Source organism: Panulirus ornatus, chromosome 20 (assembly GCF_036320965.1).
Source record: "Panulirus ornatus isolate Po-2019 chromosome 20, ASM3632096v1, whole genome shotgun sequence".
Taxonomy (NCBI): domain Eukaryota; kingdom Metazoa; phylum Arthropoda; class Malacostraca; order Decapoda; family Palinuridae; genus Panulirus; species Panulirus ornatus.
The window spans coordinates 10,393,718-10,408,397 of NC_092243.1; the positions used below are offsets into that span (position 1 = coordinate 10,393,718).

General features: G+C 37.2%; 1 protein-coding gene across 1 annotated transcript; it reads left to right on the forward strand.

The window, feature by feature from the left end:
- The first annotated feature begins 1,158 nt into the window (after positions 1 to 1,158).
- On the forward strand, positions 1,159 to 12,091 carry Mpv17 (Mitochondrial inner membrane protein MPV17). The gene is made up of 4 exons (XM_071674663.1): positions 1,159 to 1,574; positions 3,450 to 3,565; positions 3,774 to 3,995; positions 5,835 to 12,091. Exons 1-4 carry the CDS (start codon positions 1,502 to 1,504, stop codon positions 6,000 to 6,002), a joined length of 579 nt encoding a protein of 192 aa, XP_071530764.1. The 5' UTR covers positions 1,159 to 1,501; the 3' UTR covers positions 6,003 to 12,091.
- Positions 12,092 to 14,680: the final 2,589 nt, after the last annotated feature.

Below are 14,680 nucleotides of genomic sequence, written 5' to 3' on the forward strand. Positions count from 1 at the left end.
TTAGTTTGAACCCATTAGTCGAGCCCCCTACAACAGGAAAAGAATGAATAATTTAAATGATATAAGACATTGAATCAAACTGAAAATAAAGGATTCCAGATATTGAAGGGGAATGATAACTAAGTAGAGAAATTTAAAGAAACTTAAAGAAAAAAGTTGAAGAAAAAAATCTAAAATTCACCAGCATCTATAATCTTTTCCCTTTACAGCAAAGATTTTTTTTCTTAATGTGGTAACATGCGTACAACTAAGGAAAAGGGAAAGACATGAAATTACAGTAATCATACGTAGCAGACCAAATCATGATAAATTTGGAAAAAGGGGAGTAAATGGATCAATTTGATATACTAAAAATATGTTAAAAACATGCCAGACCACAATAAAGGTTGACAAATAATAATGTATACATTGAAGGGCTTCTGAAAAGACGAAGCTTTCCAGCAGTATGAGTTGAACTGACCAATAGTTTGACTCATTGAGTCTCTTGAGGAGTAATGATCATCTGTTCAAGCCCTTGAACCACTAGATCGAACTATCAAGGTAGTTCGAACCTGTGTTTGATGAATACTGTAGACTTTCTAAAGCCTTCATAAGACCACCCTTTTGCAGCTAAACAATATACGATAATCTTAAGATGAAACACATGGTATTATATATATATATATATATATATATATATATATATATATATATATATATATATATATATATATATAGTTATAAAAATCACAGTGTAGGGATTAGTTAAGCGAATAACTTTACAAGTGCGATAAGTGAAAATTAAACTTTATTTCATTGCACAGAAGAGTGATTTCCTTCATTGCCACTATCATAACTGCCTGCAAATGGAGTTTTCAAGCTACCATCCCTTTGAAAAGTTTAAAACCAAAACCAGGAATGATATCTCCCTTCACGCACATCCTTATCTAAATTTAGAGTCTTAGTTTGCCAGGATCTGGGTCAGATTAAATGACCCTCAAATGTGACACTGTAACGCATTAGCATAATACATTCCACAGCTGTTCAAATGAATATATATTGATAATAATGATAACGATAACGAATAACAGCCGTAATCAGGATACGGACATTTTTTACATAAATAAATAACTGTACTGGGTGCTGGCTGGATCAGCTGAGCTGCTATCAGTTATGTCATGCAAACACACGTGTAGAGAAAGACCTTGGTGGGGGGTAATGCCCTCCATATAAAGTTCGATATCAAAAGCTCTGAAATGAGATATATTTTAAAGTACATTTTATTATCCGTGGACTTCCCACAAAACTGATAAAATATATGATGCGTAAGACCATTGAGGGTCTGTGCTCCACCAACACACGTACCCTGAGGGTGGACCATGCTGTCCATCAGTCCATTACTATCAATCCGTCATTGAAGATGAATCTTATCAATGGGGAGATGACGCTGGCCTCGTTCATGCACTGGGGATCAGTGAGAGGGTAGTTGTAGCAGAATCAGCTCACTAGTAAACCTGCAACAATGTCATCAATATTACGGGCTTACTCCCACTTGTTGAGGAAGTACCCATTGACGGTCCAGTCACTGCAAACTGGTAAGTGTTATGTAACTCATTTTAAATGAATGAATTATATGCATATAACCTCTCCTTTTTTTAAAGTGTCTTCTCATGTCCTGCGTATTAGAGGTAGGATTAATTAAGGTGATACAAGCGCCTTAGTTTCACCTCGCATGGAGGTTATTAAAGTGGTATGAGGTTTAGTTCTGCATCGCTATTTATGATCATATATGGACAAGACTGGCATCAGTGCATTCCTGGTAATTAGAGAATCTGATATATAGAGGTGAGGTGCGTGATTTGAAGCATTGGTATTTGTCCCGAAACAAGGGGATTAGTAAGGATGATGAAGATCAGGGAAAGTGTCAACAGGTGCCAAAAGCTTATAAAGGTGGTAGTAAGGATAATGAAGTTTAGGGAAAGTTTCAACAGGTGCCAAAAGCTTATAAAGGTGGTAGTAAGGATAATGAAGTTTAGGGAAAGTTTCAACAGATTGACGTCATAAGCTTACCATTTCTGGTCTGGAGCTCCATACCCAGTAGGCTCTGGTATATTGTTCATTGCCTATAGTTAGGATCCTTTTTTAGAGCTGGGACAATTGGGATGAATTAAATTTGTAGGGTAGGGGTATCATAAATTTAACTGGAACAAGTGGGATTGGTAAATTTATAGGTTAGAGATACCCAAAATCTGAGATATCAGTGACTTTGTTTAGCTGTGACGGTGGACAATCTAGGAATATAGGAGTAAGGTAGTATAACTAGGATTCTTTTTATTATACGATCTTAGGAAATTTAATGGGGAGGGCTATGGAGTTTAGTGATGAAGATCAGTAATGTGAAATTTAGTTGGGAGGGCTATGAAGATCAGTGATAATGTGGTGTCGATCATCATAAAAGTACGTGAAGCAGAAGCTTTGAAAACCCTACGTAAATCCCCAGAGCAACCAATGTGTACCTCATTTTAAGTTTATTTGTAGACATGTGATTGGTATGATCTGCTTCCAACCACTCACTGTATGACCTGCATTTGTGATCATTGTGAGGAAAAATCTTCATCGTTCTCACCTGAAAACTTAAGAACAGATTCTTTTACATCATTTCTTTGTAATTCCAAACCTTACTCTAAGAAGAGTCACTGGTAGGTCAAATGCATGAAATAAAAACTATAAAACACTTTCAGTTCATAATGGAAACAGTATCATTGATGTAATCCAACTACAGTATTGAAAATTAAGTTAGTGTTGAAAATTAAGGTTAACTTCAAACATTAACTCCTTAAGGAAGTCAGGTTTGCACCGGTTTCATTGATATCTTGAAATGTTTTGCCTATTTTTATGTTGATTAACCTCCACATTTTCTGTGACCTTCATAACCTTCCCCATTATAGAGATTAGGTCATAAGATGTGTAAAAAAAAAGGAAATGATTCCAATCACACTCCTATGGTCTTGCATTCTTCAGCCAGTGCTTAATAAAGTCAATGATATCGCAAAGTTAGGCTTTTAGCTACCCAAAACTTTCACTTAACTGTAGGATCACTTTGTACTGAAGATTCTTACTCACTCTATTTAAATTTATCCATTCACCATAGCTTTTAGTGCACCTCCAATTCTCTTTTCTTGAACCATTCTTAAGTTTACCTTCAATATCCTCAGTATGTTCTCTGTTAAACTTTACTTCCTGATGCATAGAGCCATCAACACCTTCAGTTCTTTATTGTTCAAACCCGTTATATTTCTTTCATATCAGTAATCTGTCCGAACTGTCCCAAAGTTTCAAAGCTGTACTAATTACTGATGACATAATGCTTCATTCATTTAAGGAGGTAAGCACTATAGAGTACTGTTTGATCAGTATCAGGATTTATTGTGACCTCAGAAAGATGAATGACTGAAAAAAAATTTTTCTAGGTACATTGATGGGTGCCGGCGATGTATTGTCTCAAGTTTTTGTTGAAAAGAAGTCTGTAAACGAATATAAGTGGCAACATACTGCCCGCTTCTTTGCACTTGGTGTTTTTATGATTGTAAGTAAAACCTCTGTAATTATTAGCACAGTTATTTTATGAATTCCCTCAATATCTCTGTTAATCATGTGTCAATAATGTAAAGATATTTCAGATGGTAATCATACATGTTCACTCACTTTTTATAGTCTCTCTGCAGTCTTTGCAGTAGTTTATAGACTTATGTGATAAGAAGGCTTTGGGTACTATAAGCGGTTATTTTTTCCAGACACCTGCTCTAACAACCTGGTATGGAATCTTACATCGTAAAATTGGATCGGGTAAAGGACTAACAGCTTTAAAAAAAGTGGCCTTGGACCAAGGACTCTTTGCACCCTCTTTCTTGGGAGTATTCCTGACTGTGCTGGGACTTGTACAAGGGAACACTTTTGAGCATATTAGGGAGGACCTCAAAAAGAACTACAGAGATATTTTGCTTGCTAATTGGAGTGTAAGTGTTTCCCCCGAATGAGGAGTAGGCTGTAGTGAAGGTATTGTGCTATTCACTTATCTGCCATCTGTCTGTGACATACTTTTTTGTATGTTATGGTAACTCTTTTTTTATATCAAATTTGAAATTTTGCATAAATTATCATATTGGGCAAGAGTTAGTGCATTTGTTAATAAAGAGCTGAATCATACATCTTCATGTCCATGTTTGCATGATTCAAACTTTGGTGTCTGGTATCGGATAATCAACCACTAAATGGCAGTGATTTTAATTCATACATGTTGAAATTACTCATTTAATCATTTCTAAACTCTTCAAATATGTCATTGAATTATGTATCCATTTGTGTCATCTCCCTGTTTTGTTGAGAATCTTCTGAAAATTTGATTCTCTCTCTTTCTCTGGTAGTAGGCAATCTGCTGCCACAAACCAGGGAGGAATTATTGTTACCACTTGCTTGGTATCTGGAGGGTTAGAGATGGCTGTGCAGAGCAAACATTTCAGTGGCTATTAAGTTTCTCTCCATTGGCTCAGGGTGCTGTTTTTTCTTTCTTTTTCACCCATATATTGTGGGATGCTGGCTTTCAGTCCCTAACACAATCCCTCCATTTCACACACAGCACTTAACAAATAATTTTTACAACTCTTTCTTAGGAGCTCAAGATTTTCCTGCAGTGAGTGCTTAATGCTAGCCTTGCCTTTCTGTATAATCTTGTTATAGGTACTCTTAAATGTGTATGTGCATGTGTGAGATGCAAGAAACTATACCAATGCCATGCACTATAACATGAAAGATTATTTACTGTCATAGCAGGAAAAGTAAGAAACATGCTTGGAGTGACTACAGAAAAATTTAAAAGATTATACTCATGTTTGGAGTGGCAACTGAAAAATTTAAAAGATTATACTCATCACTGCAGTCAATGCCTGATCAACCTTGAACTGATATTAGACAAATGGCTGAAGTCACTAACTGATCAGCCTTGAACTGATAAGCATGGAAAGGGTGTAGCAACTAAGAGGAAAATTGTAACTAAACAAGCAAAATCCATTTGGGAACAATATGCACTAACAATGTCTACCACACCAAATCTTGTACATACTTATAGATAGGCTGGTACTCACTCTCTTTCTCAGATACTCTTGAAATCCACGTGGTTATAACAATTTCTTTTTCTTTAATACGTTTACTATTTCCTGAGGGAGTGAGGCAGCATCCAGAAGTGAGCTGATTTAAAGTTTATGTTCCACCTCTCTAATCACTTAGGGTGTAGATTGTATTTTAGCAAGTTTTGACTCCTTTGGTTCAGAGAATCTTTATATATTGGTTGATCCTATAGTGTGTAGATAAATAGTATTTGTACAAGTCTCTTCCCATTGTAATCTCTATCCTAATTAGCAAGTGGTTGTTTGAGCTACTGAGCTGACTGGCTTTGTAAGCTTTCCAAGTTCCTTTCATTTGTACCTCATTGTCCTTTCACATTGTTTATCTGGTAGTTGCAAAGATTTATTCTAAAAGGGCATGTTTACAAAGTCCTACTGAACATGCTTACCAGATTTTTTTTTCTTTATTGTCTTATCAAGAAATATTTGATGAATGTAAGGCATGATGAACAGACCAGTATTTAATGCTTTTCCAATATCATATCAAAGTTTTCCATCTTTATGTGGAAGAGGTTGGCAATAGATGTGATTTGTAACATGCAAGTCTTCAGGTTTCTTTCCCTCATATGTATTTATATCTGGATTAGGTGCATTAGAAGCATGTAGGATTGCAGTTCTAGCCTTGTTTTGTTTTTTTCAGTCTGCTAATATCTATCAAAAATGTGTATGTTACAGGTATGGCCAGCCGTTCAGATTGTCAACTTCAACTTTGTTCCCCTACATCACCAGGTGCTTGTGGTTCAGACATTTGCACTGCTTTGGAACACCTACTTAGCATGGAAGACTAACAGAGACGTCACTCATGAGTCACCTCAGTCATTAATAATTGTCAGGGAGGATTGACTTTTTCCTGTAGATATTATTTGTATGTGTTGTAAAGATCTGTGAGTGGGTGAGACACTTTGAAAGATAATTAAATAGGTATTAATGGTTTTGAAAAACATCTTTTGTGTATTTTTGTTAATTAAGAGTTCTTTAGAAATATGAGATTGAAAAAAAAAGTTATGCTTGATTTTATACTCAAAAGAGATCCTCCTCCTGTTGATACTATAAAATTGTTAGTGTAAATTCTATACATATTTCACATGCTATAGCTCATAAGTGTGATGTGAATTTCAAAAATTTGAGTTGTGAATTTAATGCATGACTTTCCTCGTGACATTATTCCAATTATACAATCTGTGCAAAAAATATTCGACAGTTACCATTTAGAATAAGGCTTTCATGCATCAGGTTTTATAGGTGTGACAAATGCTATTACTCACTTGTGGTGGGGATGTAAATTGTCTGGCAGCATGGTATAGTCTTAGAAATCAGATGACATGACTTGCTACCTGGCAGCATGGTATAGTCTTAGAAATCAGATGACATGACTTGCTACCTCTTTTACCTTATGGTATTGATAGTGGACGATGTAACTGAAGCTCGCTGTTCCTGTGTTTTGTAATGTTTTTGCTGTTTCTGTTTCATGTGATATTTTTCCTTAGCCAGTAACTAACCATATGTCCTAAAAAGTTGGAAGCAAGAAAATGTGTATACCGTCAAATTTTCAAGACATCCTAATAGAGCCAAATTCACCATCGACTTTTTTTTTCATCAAATGTCATCCCTCCCTAAAAGGCTTTCTCTGGTCAATTTTAGAAGATGAGTAAAGAGACTGACATCCTGATAGGAATGGCTATCTCATCACATGCTTCATGAGCTTATAGAAAGAAGGGTAAAAGCTTCATAAGTCAGTCCTTGTATGGCTGGTCTTCACACAAAAACTAGTAAGTGATGGGAACGAGCAACCAAAGGTGTGCTGCTGGTCTTGGTCAGAGGACCTTTGACACACATGGACAGCTCACAAAGGCATTGGCCACAATATAACTGAGAACAGAGGGAGGAAAGTAACATCACAGCAGACAGATAGGGATGGTTGAAAAGAGTTGATAGGAGAAGAGCTAATAAAGTAAAAGGCTTTTGATTCCATGCAGGCTTTGAGGAGCTGAATAAGAGCCACCAAGTAACTGAACAGTACTCTATATTGGGACAAATTAGGCCTTTGCTGTAGGGAAAAGTTTCTCTCAAGAAAAATTAATGTAGCACTTAAACAACTCAAAAATTTGGGAAGCATATTTTGCCATGCTTATTAGATGGGTTTCCCTTCAGATAGTAGAAGATAAGAAGATATGGTCATGCCTAATATGATTATGTTATAGCAGGGCTGAGTCAAGATATTTCAAAACTGAATTGTTGGAAAAGACTGAGAATTAGAAAAAGACAGGTAGGAATTGCCTTGTGGCACTGATGAATGTAGCCAGGTTACTGCATGCACAGGGCTGAATTAAGAGAGGGACAGTCTTCACTGCACAACAAAGAACAAGTAACAGTGTAGAAGGAGAGTTGTCAAGTGCAGACTGGAATCCTTGGCACGAGTAAATAGGATAGTACGTTAAATAAAGAACTATGAGAAAAGAAAGAGGGTAAGCCATAAGACTGAACTTTAAAGGACACTACTATTGATAGGGTAAGAGGGAGAAATCAATAATCAATAATTACTTCAGTAGAATTATCAGAAAGAAAACTATGAGTTAGAAAACAAAGGTAAATGAAAAAGCTATATGTCATAGGAAATTCGATAAGCAAATACTTTTATTACACTGTCAGCTGCCTTAGAGATATTGAATGTTGTGACAAAAGATTTACCAGTATTCCCTGGAAAGGAATGGCCAAAGATAAATTATAAAGAGAGAAGATCACCAGTAAATTGCACTGCAAAGCCATATTGGTGATTTTAAGGAATGAAATGAGATTGTAAATGCTTAAGGGAGTGAGTTAAAGAGAGCCTAGAAGACTGACATAACATAAGTGAATGCAATGGCATGGTAGTTAAAAGAGTTTTGTGTGCACTCTTTTCTTCAGGATGGGCTGAACCAAGGAATGCTTCCAAGAAGAAAAGATAGGATTTTTAGATGGATGAAATGTGAGCAAGGACTGAAGCTAGCTCAGAGGTGCAATCCTTCAGGACATGAGGAGGTATGCCATTTGGTCCATGTGTTGTCCACCTGTAACTGAAAGAGAACTTGAGAAGGACCTTGCATGGGGCAAATTGTAAGAGAGTGCTTAGGCTCAGAAGGTGGAGTGTTGGAAGACTAAAAGTGGAATAATTTAAATTAGAGTTGCAGGAAAGTTTTCTCTAAAAGATTGGCTCTATCAGCTGGAGATTAAGCTATAAAGTGATCAGATTAGAAACTAGGAGGGAAGGTTAAAGTTAGAGAAGTTGGGGATACTTTTGTTAAGGTGCAGAAAGATATATCATTTGAAGAAGTCAAATCAGAGCACTACTTTTATGAAACTGTGCTTGACTCGACGAAGAACAGGTTCACAGTGGTTGTAAGTGTAGATGAAAGGAGAATGATGTGCATCTACAACAAGAGTGCCACGCCCAAGATTTACATAACCCTGAAAACTAATAAGGAGCCACCCTTACATGGCAGTGTAATTCTAATGGTTCCTTGGTCATTCTGAGACTTATACAGCAAAACATGTATTGTTATGAATATTGTAAATCTTGAATGTCAAGAATATGTTAAGTTTACTGAATCAATAATCCTGATTCAAAAATTTCACCATTATATTCCTGATGAGTTTGTCAAGCAATATGTTAAAGATGAAACATCTTTCATGCTAATTTTTATAAAAAGCAAAGGAAACGGTTTTTAATAATATTTCTGCGGAAGATGAAAGCCGGCAAGGCAGCAGGTTTGGATGGTATTGCAGTGGAATTTATTAAGAAAGGGGGTGACTGTATTGTTGACTGGTTGGTAAGGTTATTTAATGTATGTATGACTCATGGTGAGGTGCCTGAGGATTGGCGGAATGCGTGCATAGTGCCATTGTACAAAGGCAAAGGGGATAAGAGTGAGTGCTCAAATTACAGAGGTATAAGTTTGTTGAGTATTCCTGGTAAATTATATGGGAGGGTATTGATTGAGAGGGTGAAGGCATGTACAGAGCATCAGATTGGGGAAGAGCAGTGCGGTTTCAGAAGTGGTAGAGGATGTGTGGATCAGGTGTTTGCTTTGAAGAATGTATGTGAGAAATACTTAGAAAAGCAAATGGATTTGTATGTAGCATTTATGGATCTGGAGAAGGCATATGATAGAGTTGATAGAGATGCTCTGTGGAAGGTATTAAGAATATATGGTGTGGGAGGCAAGTTGTTAGAAGCAGTGAAAAGTTTTTATCGAGGATGTAAGGCATGTGTACGTGTAGGAAGAGAGGAAAGTGATTGGTTCTCAGTGAATGTAGGTTTGCGGCAGGGGTGTGTGATGTCTCCATGGTTGTTTAATTTGTTTATGGATGGGGTTGTAAAGGAGGTAAATGCAAGAGTCCTGGAAAGAGGGGCAAGTATGAAGTCTGTTGGGGATGAGAGAGCTTGGGAAGTGAGTCAATTGTTGTTCGCTGATGATACAGCGCTGGTGGCTGATTCATGTGAGAAACTGCAGAAGCTGGTGACTGAGTTTGGTAAAGTGTGTGGAAGAAGAAAGTTGAGAGTAAATGTGAATAAGAGCAAGGTTATTAGGTACAGTAGGGGTGAGGGTCAAGTCAATTGGGAGGTGAGTTTGAATGGAGAAAAACTGGAGGAAGTGAAGTGTTTTAGATATCTGGGAGTGGATCTGTCAGCGGATGGAACCATGGAAGCGGAAGTGGATCATAGGGTGGGGGAGGGGGCGAAAATTTTGGGAGCCTTGAAAAATGTGTGGAAGTCGAGAACATTATCTCGGAAAGCAAAAATGGGTATGTTTGAGGGAATAGTGGTTCCAACAATGCTGTATGGTTGCGAGGCGTGGGCTATGGATAGAGATGTGCGCAGGAGGATGGATGTGCTGGAAATGAGATGTTTGAGGACAATGTGTGGTGTGAGGTGGTTTGAGCGAGTAAGTAACGTAAGGGTAAGAGAGATGTGTGGAAATAAAAAGAGCATGGTTGAGAGAGCAGAAGAGGGTGTTTTGAAATGGTTTGGGCACATGGAGAGAATGAGTGAGGAGAGATTGACCAAGAGGATATATGTGTCGGAGGTGGAGGGAACGAGGAGAAGAGGGAGACCAAATTGGAGGTGGAAAGATGGAGTGAAAAAGATTTTGTGTGATCGGGGCCTGAACATGCAGGAGGGTGAAAGGAGGGCAAGAAATAGAGTGAATTGGAGTCATGTGGTATACAGGGGTTGACGTGCTGTCAGTGGATTGAAGCAAGGCATGTGAAGCGTCTGGGGTAAACCATGGAAAGCTGTGTAGGTATGTATATTTGCGTGTGTGGACGTGTGTATGTACATGTGTATGGGGGGGGGGGGGGTTGGGCCATTTCTTTCGTCTGTTTCCTTGCGCTACCTCGCAAACGCGGGAGACAGCGACAAAGTATAAAAAAAAAAAAAAAAAAAAAAAAAAAAATTTTTCTTTTCAATCACTCTGGTGTGAAAGCCTTTGATTGGCACTTCTTTTTCCCAGCTGCTCCTACAGTATTTTGTACTCCCAACTGCGGCATCACTTTGCTCCTTGAAAAGAGTGCACTGGTTTGTGATTTTTTTATTGAATTAGGTAAGATTATACTTAACCTACCCTAGCCAAGTCCGCTTACTTGTGTAGAGTGATCCAAATTGATGTTGGACATCAGTGTTCCATTATGTGCCATTGATTCTCTTATACATATTTTGAATTCCTCGTTTCTGTAGCACATGACTATTGTTTGTTAGAGTACATTAATATCTATTTGTGGTTTTTATACTTACTGCTATCGTTTCTATGTAAGTCGTGTACCACACATTCCCATTTTATTCCTCTCACTTCAATAGAATTCTTTTCTGGTAAGGGACATTTCTTAGAGTATGTATAATAGTGGCTTTACCCTCTGGATAATGATATATCTGTTATTTGAATGTTTTGAAAATTATCTGTTTGAAAGTATGTCTGTTCCTTTAGCTCTTCCATTTAACTCAAAATTATCCTAAAATGATAAGTGATATGTGTTTTATTCTAGTATGGAGGATGTATGATGATGAATGCCATTAGTTAACACTTTGTCTCTCAATTTTATTGTTATAAGTCGCTTAGAATATTTAATTGTAGAACATTTTTATACAGTCTTGATTTAAATGAATGCCATGTTTCCACTGTGTAAATGGATGGGATGAGAGCAGTGACTAGATGCTATGATCATGCTCAACTTATGTGAAGGACCTATATGTTGTGACGATACACTTGTTGCATCCTATCATGACTGAATTTGGTTAATAATAGTTCCAGTATGATGAAAACACTTATGAAATTCCTGCAGAAAACAGAATAGTTATGTTCTTAGGATGAATTAGCGAGGAATATATAGATTGTGGCTTTTAAGCAACATATGAAATTTGCTAAAAGACAAGGGCCATTCATAGTTTTAGAATTATCTTAAATAGATCATTCAGTAGGTGGTTATGACTTGACATTGATGGCCATAAGAAGCCTGGCACTTGATAATTGACATGAAGTCCAAATAATCAACCAACCTTTATAAAAGGCAAAATTTATGACTTGAAGGAGACTCGGATAAGATACAACAAGGTATACAGATGTAATAATCATGTTGAGATATTGATAACTCGGTTCACTCATCCCATGTTCTTTTCTCAGGTTGATAAAGTGGTAAAACAAGGCTTATGTTTCGTACTTTTTCAGTGCAGTTATAGAAGCTGTTGCTCTGTCAGGAAACATGTTTTATGGTTCTTACAGGGTAGTGAAGTTTATATAACTTTCATGAAAATGAACTGTAAGGTTTGCAGTCTTATATGCACCTGAGAACATATAAGTAAAGATAGACCCTTTTGCATCAGTATGGTGGTATCATAATAAAAAAAAATCAGTGTGACGTACTCATGTACTTTTTTTACTTTAGTTTTTAACAAACCTCAATTTCTGTTTAACTATCCTTATTTTCTTCTTAAGTTGTAAACTTTACAGAGAGCAATACTACATACAAAGACAGATCAATCCTTTGTATAAATGTAGCATCTGTTTGGAATAAAAGAAACTGTGACATGTAAACAGGACTCCCAGGTTTTTAAAAGCAGACCTAGCTATTTCCGTAAAGTGGGGTTTTTCAAGATAAAGTGGATGTTACAGTAATGCCAAGTATATCCACTGCGTCAAAGAAGAGAGGAAAGTTGTTGGGAATTTTTGGTAGAAGCTGGGTCTTGGAGGCACTAAACTTAACCAGATTCCATGTACCCCAATGAGCTATCCTGTTCAAGTCTGAGTTTCCTTAGGAAGATGTGTTGAAACAAAATACAGATTGAATGAGAGAAGAAGAATTGAGGATTACAGTGTTGAGTTGTGTATGAGTGCATTTGATTATCTGTGGAAGAAAGGAAATACTTGATGAAAAGGAGAAAAAGTGTTGGAGACAGAACAGAACCTTGTGGGACACTGTTGTTGATGGAGAAAGGGGGAAAGCTGATCCATCAATAACCATAAAGATAGATCAGCCAGAGAGGGAGCTAGATATGATGAAGTAAAGTGAGGAAGGGAAGTCAAAAGAAGGGAGCTTAGAGATGAGCCTGATGCCACACCCTGTCAAAAGCTTTAGATATGTCAAGGGCAATTAAATCTTTCAGTGATGATGACAAGATATTAGGAGGATAGGCAAGAATATCACCATTGGATCTTCCCACACGGAAGCTCATATTGAGAGAAGACTGTAAGATTCTAGATGTGTGAGAATATGAGAGTTGAGGAGGGATTCAAAGACTTTGGAAATGGTAGATGTCAAAGTAACAGGACAGTAGTTAAAGGTGTCAGAATAGTCATCTTTATTAGGGATGGGATGTAACAATGCATACTTCCAAAAAGAAGGAAATGTCTTGATTTTTAAGAAGAAACAGAACAGATGAGCAAGCACAGGTGAAAATTCAGATGCACTGTCGGTACATGGGGATGGATGCTTCTAGGACTATAAGACTTGCTTGTGTTCAGAGAAAGCACTTTTTGGGCAGTTCAAAAAGAGATTACAAGAAGGGGCATAGGATTAGTAAAAGAAGCATCAAAGGGTGAAGGAATGTTTAGTCATCCAAGGTAGAGGTAAAAAGCAATGGGAACCACAAAGAGTTGCTTTGTCACCAAGAGGGACAGCTTTTGTACTGTCAAAATGCAAAAGTGAAGGAAAGGTACAGCAACAAAAATTACTAACGATGTCCTTAGATAAAAAGCAGAAAGATTATCAGTGTATGATAGCAAATGTGGAATGTCTCAGATACTCATAGAAGTATGTGGATGAAAGTCATACCAAATGGTTTGGTTAAAAAAAAAAAGGAAGTGATGAAATTCTTGTGTACAATGAAATTTTGCAAAACTAATGGATTGGATGGGAATAAAGTTGAATTTCTTAAGAAAATGGAATGACAGTATTGTTGACTAGTCAAAAATTTCAACGTATGTATGGCTAAAAGTGGGATGCCTAAGGATTGGTTGAATGCCTGTATAATGCCATCATTTAAAAGCAAGGAAGGAGGGGAGGGGCAGACAGGAATGCTTATAAAGAGAAGCTTTAATCTACTGAGTACATTTGGTAAGAATAATGGGAGAATGATGATTGAGAGTCTGATGGCATGCATAAAGCATAAGATAGACAACAAATAATTGGCAACATGGTTTTAGGAGTGGTAAAGGATGTGTGGATAAGGTATATGCTTTGAAAAATTTGGGTAAGAAATACTAAATGAGAGAGAAGAAATTATGTGTGCATAAATGGATTTGGAGAAAGCATATGATAAGTTTAGTAGATGTGTTTCGTCGAAAGTGCATGAATATATGGTGTAGGAGGAAAGCTACAAGAAGCGGTGAGGATTTCTTAATAAGAATAAAGTGTATGTACATGTGGTAAGAGAGGAGTGGGTGAGTGGTTCCAGGAGGTGGGCCTGCATCAAAGGGTGAGATGTCACCTTAGTTGTTTAATCTGTTATGTTTAATGCCATGATAGAGGTAAATGGCCCCTCTCTTGCTGAGAGAAGTGAGTTTACGGTCTGTTGGGGTTGACATAGCGTGGAAGTTGAGTCAATTACTGTTTGCATATAACACTGCTCTAGTGGCAGACTTAAGACAGCAACTGCAAAAGCTGATATCTGGTTTTGAGAGAGTATTTGAAACAAGGTAGTGAAGTGATTTTATGGGTAAAAGTAAGGTTTTGAGGTTCAGTAGGGAAGAGAAATCAGTTTCAGGGTAAGTTTAAATGGAAAGATGCTAGAGAAATTATGGTGCTTTAGATACCTTTGGTGGATATGGCAGCGATGGAACTAAAGGAGATGAAGTGAATCACAGTATGAGAGAAAGAGCAAAGGTTCTGGGTGCATTAAGGAGTGTGTGGAAGAAGAATTCACTGTCTCTTAGGGTAAAGGTTATGTAGTTTTTTTGGTATTGTAGTACTGTTGTAGGGATGGTAGTCATGGGCCCTAAATGGAAGAGGGTGGATGTGTTTAAAGTGAAATGTTTGAGGACAATAGGCAGTTT